A 15,151-nucleotide genomic window follows, 5' to 3' on the forward strand; every position below is an offset into this window, starting at 1 on the left:
TAGAACTCCCCAGTGAGGGGCTGGGGTGTGGCTCAGTAGAATTCCTAGAGTCTCCCCAGTAAAGGGTTCAGAGTATGAATCAGTGGTAGAGTTAGTGCCTAGCATGAATGAGGCCCTAAGTTCTAGAAAGAAAATCAATGTATTTTATGTCATTATTCGCTAATTAATACAGCAGAACTATTTGTATAACTTTACATAGTTTTATCACTAGAATTCTTATAGAATTTCTTAAAACATATTGGAAGATACACAAATACTATGTATTTTACTTATTTGTGCATGAACATGTGTGTGCTTGAGTGCGTGTATTCACATGCATGTGCATACCCATATAGACATGAGCCTGTAGAGGAGGGCCGAAGGACAATCTTATTCCTCAGGAACTGTCTTCCTTGTTCTTTGATGCATGGTCTCTCAGTAAGTCTTGGACTTGCCAAGGAGGCTAGGCTGGCTGGCCAGTGAGGCTTAGGGATCTACCTGTTGCCACAGCATGTGTGTGTGTGTGTGTGTGTGTGAGGGCATTTTATTCAGGGGCCCATTCTCTCTTTCCACTATGTGGGTTTCTGGGACCAGAGTCAGGTCACTGGGCTTTGTGAGAGGTGCTGAGCCACCTCCAGCCTCAGGACTGGCTTTTTCTACAGGAGTTCTAGGAATCAAACTGGCAGCCTCATGCTCACGGCAGAAACTTACAGACTGAGCTGTCTGCCCAGTTGTTTGTTTGTTTAGAGAGCTTGCTTGGAGGTTCTAGCAGGAAAGCCCAGCTACTATATACCTACCTTTGCCAAAAAAAAAAAAAAAAAAAAAAAAAAAAGAAAGAAAGAAAGAAAGAAAGAAAGAAAGAAAAGGAAGAAAAACAGAAAAACAACATCAAAACAGTCTTCCTCAACCAGGTGAGCAGCTTTGGGAGGGACACATAAGGGGTGTTGAAGGGGAAGAAGAAACCTGCCTAGCCAGCCACATCATACAAATCAATACTGGGGACCAAGGGGGTGACAGATGTCACAGCCAGATGGCCTTCACATTCTTCCTTATTTTTTGCAACAGAGTCTCACATAGACCAGGCTGGCCTCCAATTCCCTATGTAGCCAAGGAGGACTTTGAACTTCTGAGTCTGTTGCTTCTGTCTTCCTGGTGCTAGGAAGACAGGTGTGCACCACCAGTCCTGGTTCACGTGGCGCTGGGGACAGAACCCAGGGCTCTGTGTGCCAGCATGAGGGCCTGAACAGCTGCATATTTGGGTATCTTCAGTGTGCTCTGGAACCAAGAACATAATTCCTGTGCATGCCCAGGAACTGATGCAATTGGCTTTCTCTGGAAGACAGCTACAATGCCATGTGAACCTTGGTACCATGTGTCCCTCCTTTTCAAGACATTGTCCTTGGCCTTTTGCTATGTTTAGTTGAGATAAGGTCTTAAGTAGCTCAGGCCAGTCTCAAAGTCACTATGTATCTGAGGATAGCCTTCAACTTCTGATCTTCCTGTTCCCTAAGTGACTGGATTTGAGGTGTGTACCATGACACACAGCTTGTTCTTGGTGTCTTAAACACATTGCTCAGGAGGGTCTACTGGACCCATCTGCAGATGAGGAAATGGAGTAGCAGGGTTCTTCCTGTCTACCTTGGTGTTTAGTTGTGTGGATTCCCTGACACAATTGCCAGTCTATGAGGGCTGGGAATGTGGCTCGATTGGTAGAGTACTGGTCTATGATGCACAAAGCCCTGGGTTCCACCTCAAGTACCACATGACCCAGGCGTGGTGGGGCATCCTGTTATCCCAGCACTCAGGAAGTCAAAGCAGGATGACCAGGAATTCAAGGCCATCTTCAGCTATGCAGTGAGTTTGAGACCAGCCTGAGTTATATGAGTCCTTGTCTTTGAAAACAAAAACAAAAAGCAAAACTCAATCTACAGCCTACCAGCCTTCACACTCCAGAGCTAGCCATATAAACAAGGGCATCCAAGGCTGAGAAAGGCAGAGGGTGCCACCCCCCAATCCCAGTCTCTACACCAACTCACCGGGATCAAGTCACCCTTGGCATCTTTGCAGCCACATTGGTCTTTGGGCACACACTTGTCCTTATTGATCAGGAAGCCCGGTCGACAGACGCAGCCCTCCTTGCAGGTGGAGGGGGCTTTGTTGCCCACACTCTCACAGAGGCCATTCGGGTTGGAGCAGGAAGGTAAACAGGAGGGAAGGCAGTTGGTGTAGAGGCTATTGGCTGGGCACTGCAGCTCTGTGGGGTGGAAGGAGAACAGGGCTCATGCCATGCCTCAGATTCCTCCAGCCGTGAGCTGGTTCTGTCCTTCCCTTCCCACGGGCTCCCTTACTCTTGGAGACACAGTTACTGCTTCCATCTTCATATACTTTGCACTGGGTTCCCGAGGGGCACTGGAAATTGTGGCACTGAAAGAGCCCTCCCTTGCATTCACAAATCTGGGTACAGTCAGAGGAGATCCATGTCTGGCCAGTCTGCAGAAGCCACCGGAAGGGAAAGAAGACAGAGCATAAGGGTTCTGTAAGACAAGTTTAGCTTTTTGTCTGAGGGTCTTACATTTGCCCTCTGCATCTACAGGTTCCATATGCATTGAGTCAACCAACTGCAGATAACAATTCATTTTTTTTAATTGCCAATGGGACTGTGGGCATAATTAAGCCTGTCTAGAACGTTCAGCGAGGGGATGGGAGCACGGCTCAGAGCTAGAGCAATTGCCTAGGGTTCCTCAGTGAAGAACTGTGATGTGACCCTGCAGTAGCCACTGGCCTAGAACCCCCAGTGAGGTGTTGGGGGTGCTGCCCAGTGGTAGGTACAATACTTGTTTAAAATCCCCCAGAGAGTGTTAAAAATGTGGTTCAGCAGAGGAATGTCTGTCTGGAACCCTCCACCGAACACCAGTTTAGTGGCAGAGCATTTCCTTGGCACATGCCTTCAAAACCCTGGACTAACCATATGAATAAGAGCATCCAGAGAGACAGAGAAAAGGGAAAAGCAGCCCTAACCCTACTCTTAAAAATCTAGGTGTGCATGAGCGTGCATGTGTGTATGAGAGCGTGCATGTGTGTATGAGAGCGTGCATGTGTGTATGAGAGCGTGCATGTGTGTATGAGAGCGTGCATGTGTGTATGAGAGCGTGCATGTATGTATGAGAGCGTGCATGTGTGTATGAGAGCGTGCGTGTGTGTGAGCGCACATCTATGGTGAGGGTAGATATTAGGTTTGTTTCTGGCCTTCCCTTTGCACTTAGACTCATTCTGCCTCTCTCTGTCTTAGTGCTGTTATTCACTGCTTGTGTACACTACTAGAGTCGGCCCCCACATTTCTTGGGATTTTCCTGGCTTCACCTCCTATATCATGGCAGGAAAACTGGGGTCACAGTGAGCTGTGCCCAGCTTCCATGGGAATTCAATTCAGGTTCTCACATTTATGGGGCAACTCACTTGAGCCCTCATTGCCTTCTTCATGCCTGCTCACCTGGATGAGGTTACCCTTGGAGATTTTGCAGGCACAGTGAATTCTAAGTGTACACTTGTCGTTATGCAGCACGTAGCCAGCTCTGCAGACACAGCCCTCCTTGCAGGTGGAGGGGCCTTTCGGGCTGGAGCCCTGGCAGAGGCCCTCGGGGTCCAAGCAGGAAGGTAGACAGGACGGAAGGCAGCTGGTGTAGAGGCTGTGGGCCGGGCATTTCAGAGCTTTGTGGTGGAAAGAGAGTGGCATTAGTGTAGCGAACCAGTGGGGCCCAAGGAAGCAGGGGCCACATTAAACAGATGGGTAGAGCACGAAGAGACTTGAGGGCTCTGCCCCTTTTGCTATTTGTCCAGCAAATGTTTACTGATTTCCTTCTTGCCCTTTCTCTGATTCTTCTATCCATGAGCACAAACCTCCTGTCTTCCTGCCATGGTTTCCTTACCACTGGTGGCACAGTTACTGCTGCCATTTTCGCTGAGCTGGCAACGGGACCCTGTCGGGCATTTGAAGCCCTGACACTGAACAGCCCCTTCCTTGCAGGTACAGCTCTGGGTACATCCACTGGAGAGCCAAGTCTTGCCTTCCTGTAGAAGCCACAAGAAGGGGACAGAAGTGAGGGTGCCAGCGGCGGGCTCACCAGCTGCCTGAGGGACTTACGTCTTCTAGCCCTGTATGCAGGCTCCACATCTACTGAGTCAATCGAGTTTAAAATAGTTTTAAAAGAATTGCAACTCTGGCTGGGGGTACAACTTAGCTTGACTATAATCCCCAATCAACAACAGAGGGTGTGGCTCAGTGATAGAGCAATTGCCTAGACTCCCCAAGCAAGGGGATAGGGGTGTGGTTCAGCAGTAGAGCAATGATCTAACATATGCCAAGAACTGACCACCTTTCAACTCCAGGGCAGGTCATAAAGATAGGAGCATCGTGTGGCAAGATAGAGAAAAGGAGAAAAAGACTCCACACCCTCTTTTTATTTTATTTTTATTTTTAAATTTATTTATTTATTTATTTATAATGTATACAGTGTTCTGGCTGCATGTATGCCTGCATGCCAGATGAGGGCACTAGATCTCATTATAGATGGTTGTGAGCCACCATGTGGTTGCTGGGAATTGAACACAAATCCTCTGGAAGAACAGCTAGTGCTCTTAACCTCTGAGCCATCTCTCCAGCCTCTCCAAGCCCACTTAAAAACAAAAAAAAAAGTGTGTGTACATTGGTGTTCACATATGTGAGTGGGTGTGCACGTACTCCTGAAGGTCAGAAGACATTCTCAGGTGTTGGTCCTTGCATTCCAAACCCTGCACTGAAACAGGCTCGTTCTCCCCAATCTGGGCTTTGATGTTGTTCACCACTGTGCATACCAGAACGTTTAGCCTACAACTTTCTGAGGGTTGTCCTCCCATATTTCAGTAGGAGCTCTGGGATTACAGACCCAGACTACTGTACCCAGTTTAAATGAATTACAGGGACTTGAACTGGAGTCTTCACCCACTGATCCATCTCCTTAACCCTCACTAATTCCATTTTCCATACTCACTCACCGGAATGGGAGCACCCTGGGCATCTTTGCAGCCACACTGGATTCTGAGGATACATTTGTCTTTATTCAGCACATAGCCAGGTTGGCAGAGGCAGCCTGCCTTGCAGACGGCTGGGACTTTGGGGCTGGTGCCCTTACAGTGCCCATCAGGATCCAAACAGGAAGGTAAACAGGAGGGAAGGCAGTTGGTGAATTGGCTGTGGGCCGGGCATTGGAGAGCTGTCACAGGGTGGAAGTGGGGTGGTGTTAGTGGGGAGGCCTGAGGATGATGATGGAAGCAGAGGCTTCAGAAACGGACAGAGCTTGTTTGTGGGGGTTTCCTCCGTTTATTATTCATTCAGTAAACCAGTGGTGAGCATGGGCTCTGTGCTAATTCCCCAGAGAAGAAGGGTGGACCTCCCAAGTCACTGTGGGAGCTGAACCACTGGGAGACTAACACTGAGCAAAGGCCTTGCTGAGGGTCCCCAGAGCCCTCCCCGCTGTGGTACCTCCTGCCTCTGATCACCACCTTCCCCAGTAGCTTCCTTACTGTTGGAGGCACAGTTACTGCTGCCATCATCACTATGTTGGCAGTGGGTCCCTGAGGGGCAGTTGAACTTGTTGCACTGGATGTTCCCTTTGATGCAGGTACAACTCTCGGTGCAGCCACTGGAGATCCAGGTCTTGCCTGCCTGTAGAAGCCAGGGAAGAAAAAGAGATCGAGGAGAGGATGATTCTAAGGAGCCAAGCTCAGTCTGCAGATCCACATCTATTGAGTTAACCAACTGCAGTATAGTTCAGTGGCACATGGCCTGTATAGAGTCTATTAGGAAGAGTGCAGAAGTAGGACTTTGTCATAGGGTACTTGGCACAGTCCCCAGTGAGGGGCTTGGGATGTGATTCTACCTAGAAAGCCTGCCTATCATCCTGCACTATGGATGAGGGAGTCTGGATCAGATGTAGCACACCTGCCTAGAATCCCCCAGTGAGGGGCTGGGGTGTGGCTCAGTGGTAGAGCTCCTGCCTAGAATCCCCCAGTGAGGGGCTGGCGTGTGGCTCAGTGGTGGAGCTCCAGCCTTGAACCCCCCTCCCCCAGTGAGGGGCTGGCTGAGATGCTCAGAGGAGAACATTTGCCCAGCATGTCCCAGGCCCTGACTGATCTTCACAAACCAGGAACAGCCATACAGACAGATGCATCCAAAATAAAGAGAAACAGACAAAGAAAAAAGGTCATCTACTCTCTCTCTCTCTCTCTCTCTCTATCTCTCTCTCTCTCTGTGTGTGTGTAGATAATCTTTATGTTTGTGTGAATTATCACGTATGAGAGAATACAGATGTACATACATGGGGAGGTGGGGGGCAATGTCAGGCGTTGGTTATGACCTTCTACTTTGTAATGAGACATGTACCCTCTTGTTGCTGTTGTTTACCTCTGGGTACAGAAGACTATCTGCGCCCCCATTTTCAGAGGATTCTCCTGTGTCCCTCCCATTGCCCAATAGCAGCCCTAGGATTATAGACACTGTCCTGTTCAGTTTACATGGATAGTAAAGATTAGAACTCAGACCATCAGCTGGGCAAGGTGGTATACATCTTTAATCCCAGTACTTGGGAGGCAGAAGCAGGCAGATCTCTGTGAGTTTGAGGTCAGCCTGGTCTACTACAGAGTGAGCTCCAGGACAGCCAGGGCTGCACAGAGAAACCCTGTCTCAGAAATCAAACCAACAACAACACAAAGAACTCAGATCCTCCTCACACTTTCAGAGCAAGAGTTTAACTCAGTCATTTTCAAACTCCCCTACCAATCCCACTTTAGATGCCCACTCACCAAGATGATGTTACCCCGGACATCTTTGCAGCTGCATTGAACTTTGGGAATACACTTGCCATTATTCATCACATAGCCATAATGACAGACACAGCCCTCTTTGCAAGTGGGGGCTTTGGGGCTGGTGCCCTTGCAAAGGCCTTCTGGGTCCAAGCAAGAAGGCAGACAAGAGGGAAGGCAGTTGGTGTAGCGACTGTGAACTGGGCACTGCACAGCTGTGGAGTGGAGGGAGAATGGGTTAGTGAAGGTAAAGGCTATGGAGGAGATACAGGGGTGGCAAGGAAGTCGAGATTACAGAAAGAAGCCAGGAAGACAGACTGGCCAACAGAACTCAGGGTTTTTCTCCTTTTGTTATTCGTTCAGCAAACATTTACTGGGCATGGACTGTGTGCCAAGCCCCAAAGAAAGAAAATAAGAATGATTTTTCTCAACTCTATGTGGGAAACTCATTATTAACACACTGGCACCTGCTGGGTGGCGGTGGCGCACGCCTGTAATCCCAGCACTCGGGAGGCAGAAGCCAGTGGATCTCTGTGAGTTTGAGGCCAGCCTGGTGTACAAAGTGAGTTGCAGGACAGCCAAGGCTACACAGAGAAACCCTGTCTCAAAAAGCCAGAGGTGGGGGGGCGCACTGGGAAGACTGAGAAGAGATGGCTTAGCCACAGTTAGCCACAGTCTCCATGTTCCCTCTCCATCCAGGTGCCACCTCCAGTCCCTGAACTCTCAGGCTCGGGGACTAAGGGCCTCTGAGTCCCCCAGTCACAAGACGGTCTCGCCACCTCCCCTCATGGTTCCCTTACCGTTTTCAGTACAATCACTGCTGCCGTCCTCGATGTCCTGGCACTGAGTCCCTGTGGGGCACTTGAAGTCATGGCACTGAACAAGTCCTCCCATGCAGACACATCTCTGGGAACAGCCTGTGACAAGCCAGGTCTTGCCTGCCTACAGAAGCCACAGGAGGATACGGGAAGTGAGGACAAAGGGGCTTAGCCTGTTGTCTGAAGGGCTTACATTTGTCCTCTTTACCTGAAGGCTCCACATCTACTAAGTCAACCAAGTACAGGTAGGAAACAGGAAAACGCTATCTGGAGTTGTTCAGCGGTAGAGGGCCTATGTAGACTCCACCAAGAAGAAGGTGGGAGCATGACTCTGCCTTAGGTTATCTGTCCACAATCCCCTAGTGAGGGGCTGGAATCCCACAGTGACAGAGCATGGTCACAGCCTGTCCCTGGCCCTGAACAAGTCCAGGGCCAACGATATAGTCATGATGTACATTCCAGGCTCATAGAACAGAGGGAAGCAGGAAGGGCCCAGATCCCAAATTCTGTGCCCACTCACCGGAATGAGGGCACCCTGGATGTCTTTGCAGCCACATTCAGTTTTGGGCACACACTTGTCCTTACTGAGCACAAAGCCAGGCTGACAGAGGCAGCCCTCCTTGCAGGTAGAGGGGACTCTGAGACCTGAGACCTCACAGTGCTCATTCAGGTTGGAGCAGGATGGGATGCAGGAGGGAAGGCAGTTGGTGTGGTAGCTGTGGTCTGGGCAATCCAGAGCTATGGGGTGGAAGGAAATGTGATCAGTGCACAGGGCTTGAGAGAGCCTAGGGAAGTAGGGGAAACGGAAACTAGGCTGGGCAGGATGGCAAGAAGAGCTTGTGATTTTTTCCCTTTTGCTTATCCACACAGCAAACCCTTAGTGAACCTAAACCATGCCAAGTCCTGAGAGAAGAAAGCGAGGGGAGTGGGCCTCCCAAGTTAGTGTGGGAGCCAAGCCACTGGGAGATGAGCACCAAAGAGAGACCCTGTTGTGGGTCCCCAAACCCTCCCCACCATGGTACCTACTACCCTGACCTCTTAGGCTCAGGGACTAAGCTCCTTCTCGTTCTATCTCCGATCTATCCAGCTATGAACCCACCCTCTCTGTTCCCCCATGGCTTCCTTACTACCTTTGGCACAGTTACTATTGCCATCAACATTGTCCTTGCAGCGAGTCCCGGAGGGACACTGGAAATTCTGGCAACGAATGTTCCCTGCTATGCAGGTACAGTTCTGGGTGCAGCCTCTGGAGAGCCAGTTCTTATCTGCCTGCAGAGATCACAGAGAGAGAAAAGAAGTAAACAGAGATGGCAGTTCTGGGTAGACAGCTTTATGCTCTGTCTGAAGGACTCACATTTGTCCTCCCAGTCCACAACAAAACACAGATGGAAAACATTGGAAAAACTATTACAACTGGGAGTTTGGGTGTATCTGAGTAGGATTGTGCCTACCTAGAATCACCCAGTGAGGGGCTAGGGTGTGGCTCAGGAGTAGAGCACCTGCTTAGAATCCTTAATGAGAAAGGGTTGTGGCTCAGTGGTAGAACTATGGCTAAGATAGAGCACTTACATAGCATGTGCCAGGCCTGACCAAGCTTCATGCTGCAGGGCTAGCCATAAAGTCAGGAGAACCCCTAGAACCAGGCAGCAGTGGCACATGCCTTTAATCCCAGCACTTAGGAAGCAGAGGCAGATGGATCTCTGTGAGTTTAAGGCCAGCCTGTTCTACAGAGCGAATGCCAGGATAGGCTCCAAAGCTACATAAGAAACTCTGTCTTATCTGTTCAACTATGTTCATAGCAGCATTATTTGTACTAGCAAGAACCTGGAAGCAACCTAGATGCCCCTCAACTGAAGAATGGACAAAGAAGATGTGGCACAATGGAATACTACTCAGCAGGGAAAAAAAAAAAAAAACAATGGAATCTTGAAATTCTCAGGCAAATGGATGGAACTTGAAGAAACCATCCTGAGTGTGGTAACTCAGTCACAAAAAGAGGAACATGGTATGTACTCACTCATATATGGATTTTAGACATAGAGCAAAGGATCACCAGCCTATAATTCACACTGCCAGAGAAACTAGGATACAATGAGGAATCTAAAAGATTCATACAAGGTCCCTCACAGAGGGGAAAGGAACAAGATCTCCTGAGCATAGTGGGAGTGGGGAGGCAATGAGTGGAGAGGTGGAGAGGGAGTTAGGAGAAAGAGAAGGGGAGGAGAGAACATGTAGGACCAGGAAGAGAGAGAGTGCATAATAGAAGGAGCCATTATGGATTTGAAGAGAAAATCGACTCTAGAGAAATGTTCAGAGACCTACAAGGATGACCCCAACTAACAATCTGAGCAACAGTGGAGAGGCTACCTTAAATGCCCTTCCCTGATAATGAGATTGATAACTAACTTACATGACATCATAGAGCCCTCATCTAGTAGCTGATGGAAACAGAAGCAGACACCCACAGCTAAACACTGAGCCAAACTGGAACCCAGTTGCAGAGAGGGAGGAGTGATAAGAAAAGGGGTCAAGACCAGGCTACAGAAACCCACAGAGACAGCGATTTGAACAAGGGGGAGATAATGGACCCTCAGACTGATAGCTGGGTACCCAGCATTGTACCAAGTCAGACCCCCTGAACATGGGTCTCAGAAGGCCTGGGCAGTCTAAGGGACCTCTGATAGTAAAACCAGGATGTATCCCTGGTGCATGAACGGACTTTGGGAGCACATTCCCCATGGAGGGATACTCCCTTAGCCTAGAGGCAGGAGAGAGGGCCTGGTCCCTACTCCAAATGACTTGACAGATTTTGATGATCCCTCCTGGAAGGCCTCACCCTCCCTGTGGAGTGTGGAGGGGTGGGGGCATGGGAGGGAGGGAAAGGGAACTGGGATCAATATGTAAAATAAGAAAAATTATATATATAAAGAAAGACAGGTGAACCCCAGATGGACAAAAGCAAAGGGAAGGAGAAAATGAAAAAATCTTTTATTACACTTTTTTCTCTCTGTGTGCACAAACATGCATCTGCCATGGTACACATGTGGTGGTCAAAAGACAGCTTGCTGGAGTCAATTCTCTTCTTCTACCACATGGGTTCCAGAAATTGGCTTGCCCTATAGGCAAGTGACTTTACCTATGGAGCCATGGTTTTTTGTTGTTGTTTGTTTTTGTTTGTTTGGGTTTTTGAGAGAGGGTTTCTCTGTGAAATAGTTCTAGAGATCCTAGGACTCACTACCAGACTGGTCTCAAATTCACACAGATCTACTTGCTTCTGCCTCAGAAGCTCTGGAGTTAAAAGCGTGTGCCACCACTGCCCTGCTGGTACGCTGCTTTTTAAAATTACTTTTATGTGCATTGGTGTTTTGCCATGGGCGTCCCCTGGAACTGGAGTTAGACAGTTGTGAGCTGCCGTGTGGGTGCTAGGAATTGAACCTTGGTCCTCTAGAAGAGCAACCAGTGTTCTTAACTGCTGAGTCATCTCTCTAGCCCCTATTTAAAAACAAAAACTAATCTTTGTGTGTGTGTTCTGTGTTTAATCATGACACACATATGTGTGGAGATCAGATGACAAATCTTGGGTGTTGGTATTCACTTTTCACCCCATAATTAGATATTCAGACAGCAAAGACTAGTGAGCTCCTAAATTTTGGGGTGTGTCCTATCTCTGCCCTGATCTCACATAGAAACCCTGAAATGACATAAAGGCCTCAGGCAGACAGTGCACTGGACTGTGGAGACTCCAAGCAAGTGCTCCATTTGTGCCGAATCAGGGCCTCACTGAGCCATCTGCCCAGGCCAACCAGTCTTCTATTTGGCACACACTTACCGGGATGAGGGCACCCTGAGCATCTTTGCAGCTACACAGAATTCTGAGCATACACTTGTCGTTATGCAGCACATAGCCAGATCGACAGACACAGCCCTCCTTGCAGGTAGAGGGGGCTTTTGGCCTGGTGCCCCCACAGAGGCCCTCTGGGTCCGAGCAGGAAGGTGGACAGGAAGGAAGGCAGTTGGTGTAGCGGCTGTGGGCCGGGCACTGCACACCTAAGGAGTAGAGACTAGTGTTAGCAGAGAGTTCACTTTTTTGGGTTTTTTCCCTTTTGTTATTCATTCAGCAACCACATACTGAGCATGGGCTAGGTGCCAGTCCTAAGGAGAGATCCAATGACTGTATCTCCCAAGTCAGTGTGGGAACCTAACAATTGAGAGACTAGTACGGAAAAGGAATGCAGTTGAGTGGCCCCCAAATTCCTTTGTATTATGATATTTCTTATGCCCAACCTCCAAAGCCAGGAAGCGATGCTCTTTGTTGTGCCTCTGACCCCTGTACCCATGAGCACACTTCCCTCTATTGTCCTCTTACTGATTTTGGCGCAGATACTGTTGCCATCCCGGCCATCCTGGCACTGAGTCCCTGGGGGGCAGCTGAAGTTGTGACATTGGACAGCACCTCCCATGCAGGTACAGCTCTTGGCGCAGTCCCTGGAGGTCCAGGTCTTGCCTGCCTGCACAAGCCATGGGAAGGGAGGAGTGAGGGCAGAGAGACTGTCCCAGGGGCACAGCCTTGCCTGTTTGATCACAGGTGGGGTGTATCTGAAACGAGAACTGGATGTGGGCAGGGGATTATCTGCTCGTTGGTAGATCATGCTCCTGAATCCTCAGAAGGGACCTCTAAGAACTCACTGGCCAGGAGTGCCCAGTAAGGGGCCTGGGGTGTGGCTCAGTGGATAGAACAACTGCCTAGAGTCCTTAGTAAGGGTTTGGGGGTGTGGCTCAGTGGTAGAATCTTCCACTGATGACTGGAGGCCTGGCTTAGTGGTAGAGCTCTTGCCTAGCTTGTGCCGGAACCCGAGCAACCTTCAAACTCAAAGGGCAGATATATGGACAGGAACATTCCAGAAGGAATTAGATGAAAGGAAAGTGGCCCACAACAATCCAACTTAAAAAAATGTTTCTTTCACATGGCTCCAGAGACGGCTTAGTTGTTAAGAGCACCTGCTGCCCATGAGAGGACCCAGATCAATTCCAGCACCCATACACACAGCTCACGACCCCTATCGCTCTAATTCTGGAAATCCAATGCCTTCTTTTGGCCTCTGTGGGCACCAGGTTACCAAGTGAATACATGCAGTCACTCACACATAAAAAAAAAATAAGTCTTAATCAAGATAGTACTGTGTGTGTGGGTGTGTGTTCATGTGTGTGAGTACTGGCCCATCTGCACATGTAATTCAGAGGACAATTTCAGGTATTGGTTTCTGGGGATTGTCCTGTCTCTGTCCACCATTTTCTGGTAGAGTGATGAGTTGCAGACACAGGTAACTGTGCCCATCTATAGTGAGTTGTGGAGATTCAAACTCAGGTCCTCACACATGCACAAGAAAGCAATTGACCCACTGAGCTAGCATCCCCAACCCTATTTCCACACCCACTCACCGGAATGAGGCCACCCTGGGCATCTTTGCAGCCACAGTGAATTTGGAGCACACACTTGCCATTATTCAGGAAGTAGCCAGGTTGACAGAGACAGCCCTCCTTGCAGGTGGAGGGGACTTTGGGGCTGGTGCCCCCACAGAGACCATCCAGATCAGTACAGGAAGGTAGACATGGGGGAAGGCAGCTTGTGTAGCGGCTGTGGGCTGGACATTGCAGAGCTATGGGGTGGAGGGAGATTGGGGTTAATGGATGGGGCCCAAGGAAGCAGAGAAATGTCCCATAGAGCTTCAGGATTTTTTCCTATCATTATTAATTTTGAAACTAGTTACTGAGCATGGTGGGTGTGTGTCAAGCTCTTAGAAAAGTAAAAAGAATGCATCTCCCAACTAAATGGAGAAGACTAACCGTTGAGAGACCAGCACTGAGGGAGATCTCAGCAGAGCCAAAGGGCCACAGACTCTCTCCCATCATATGGTACGTAGTATCCCAACCTCTAAGGCCCAAGGGACTAAGCTCTGCCTTAACCTGTCTCTCACCCTCCAGCCATGAGCACACCCTCCCCACCTCCCCCATGGCTCCCTTACTGATTTTGGCACAGTTACTGCTGCCATCATTGTTGTCCTTGCAGTAAGTCTCTGATGGACACTGGAAATTCCTGCACTGGACAGTCCCTCCCATGCAGTTACAGGTCTCTGTGCAGCCTCTGTTGATCCAGGTCTTACCTGCCTGCAGAAGCCATGGGAAGAGAAAGGCAGTGAGGACTGGGCCAGCTCTAAGGAGACAGCCTCACTGTTCCAGGGGATGCAGGCTTGTCCCCACTGTCTGCAGTTCCACCTCTGTTGAGTCAACAAAATACCGGTGGAAAATCTTTGCAAAAATAATGAGGAGATGTGGGGCATCGCCTAAGAGGCAAGGACTCCTGTACTTAGGAGTTGGAGCTGTGACTCAGTTATGGACAGCTTGCCTAGAATTCTCAGCGATAGAGCACTTGTCTCTCATGAGTCAGGCCATGACTGTCCTTCACACGCTAGGTTCAGCTCTGAAGACAGGTGTAACCATGTGGTGATACACATCTTCACTCCTAGCATTCAGGAGACAAAGCCAAGCAGATCTCTGTGAGTTCCAGACCTGCCTAGTCTGTCTACATAGTAAATTCCAGGACAGTCAGGGCTATATAGAGAGACCCTGTTTCAAAAAACAAAAATTAAAAAAATTACAGGCACATCTCAGGTTAACAAGAGCAGAGGGAAAGGGGTGCATTCCACTTTTATTTTAAATCTCTGTGTGTGTGTGTGTGTGTGTGTGTGTGTGCTTTCATGTTCATGTGTGTGAGAATATTTGTGCATGTATGTATGAAAGTAAGAATACAGCCTGGAATGTTGGTCCTCACCTTCAACCTTGTATTGTGAGGCTATCTGTCTCTGTGCAATCATAAGACTGGCTAGCCTACAAGTTTCTACGGATTCTCCTGTCTCCCAATAGAAGCTAGTCGCTGCCACATCCAGCTCACATAGGTTCTGGACATTCAACTCAGGCCCATACACATGCAAGGCAAACATTCTAGCCAGTGAGCCATTTCCTCAGCCACCCACCAATTCCTCTTTCCACACCCACTCACCGGAATGAGGCCACCGTGGACATCTTTGCAGCCACACTGAATTCGGAGCACACACTTGTCATTGTTCAACAAGTAGCCAGGTTGACAGATACAGCCTTCCTTACAGGTTGCAGGGACTTTGGAGCTGGATTCCTCACAGTGGCCATCCAGAATTGAACAGGAAGGTGGACAGGAGGGAAGGCAGCTGGTGAAATGGCTGTGGGCGGGGCACTGCATAGCTTTGGGGTGGAGAGAGAGGAGTCAATAAGGAGATCCAAGTGAGCACAGGCCATAGAAACCAAATTTGGCAAAATGAGCAATAGCTCTTTGGGCCTTATTTTTCTGTCGTTATTCATTTAGTAAACATTTACTGGACATGGGCTGTTGTGTCAAACCCTGGGGAACGAAGGTAAGAGTAACTTTTCTCCTAATTCAGTGTGGGAGACTAAAAACAATGGCTCCCCCAAGGACGCGTGGGAGA

The 15,151-nt window shown here is 49.1% G+C and overlaps 1 protein-coding gene across 1 annotated transcript in view; it reads right to left on the reverse strand.

Annotated features, from left to right (window-relative positions):
- Positions 1 to 15,151, reverse strand: part of Zan (zonadhesin) — a 100,196-nt gene that overhangs the window by 12,401 nt on the left and 72,644 nt on the right. Inside the window, exons 65-77 of the mRNA XM_051205566.1 lie at positions 14,692 to 14,909; positions 13,658 to 13,799; positions 13,074 to 13,291; positions 12,001 to 12,142; positions 11,460 to 11,681; positions 8,762 to 8,899; positions 8,155 to 8,372; positions 7,617 to 7,758; positions 5,011 to 5,228; positions 3,906 to 4,047; positions 3,470 to 3,687; positions 2,328 to 2,469; positions 2,016 to 2,233 (exon numbers count right to left, since the gene is read on the reverse strand). Of these exons, the coding sequence (XP_051061523.1) occupies positions 2,016 to 2,233; positions 2,328 to 2,469; positions 3,470 to 3,687; positions 3,906 to 4,047; positions 5,011 to 5,228; positions 7,617 to 7,758; positions 8,155 to 8,372; positions 8,762 to 8,899; positions 11,460 to 11,681; positions 12,001 to 12,142; positions 13,074 to 13,291; positions 13,658 to 13,799; positions 14,692 to 14,909 (2,378 nt within the window). The remainder of the gene's footprint in view (positions 1 to 2,015; positions 2,234 to 2,327; positions 2,470 to 3,469; positions 3,688 to 3,905; positions 4,048 to 5,010; positions 5,229 to 7,616; positions 7,759 to 8,154; positions 8,373 to 8,761; positions 8,900 to 11,459; positions 11,682 to 12,000; positions 12,143 to 13,073; positions 13,292 to 13,657; positions 13,800 to 14,691; positions 14,910 to 15,151) is intronic.

Source organism: Phodopus roborovskii, unplaced genomic scaffold (assembly GCF_943737965.1).
Source record: "Phodopus roborovskii unplaced genomic scaffold, PHOROB, whole genome shotgun sequence".
NCBI classification, from domain to species: Eukaryota; Metazoa; Chordata; class Mammalia; order Rodentia; family Cricetidae; genus Phodopus; species Phodopus roborovskii.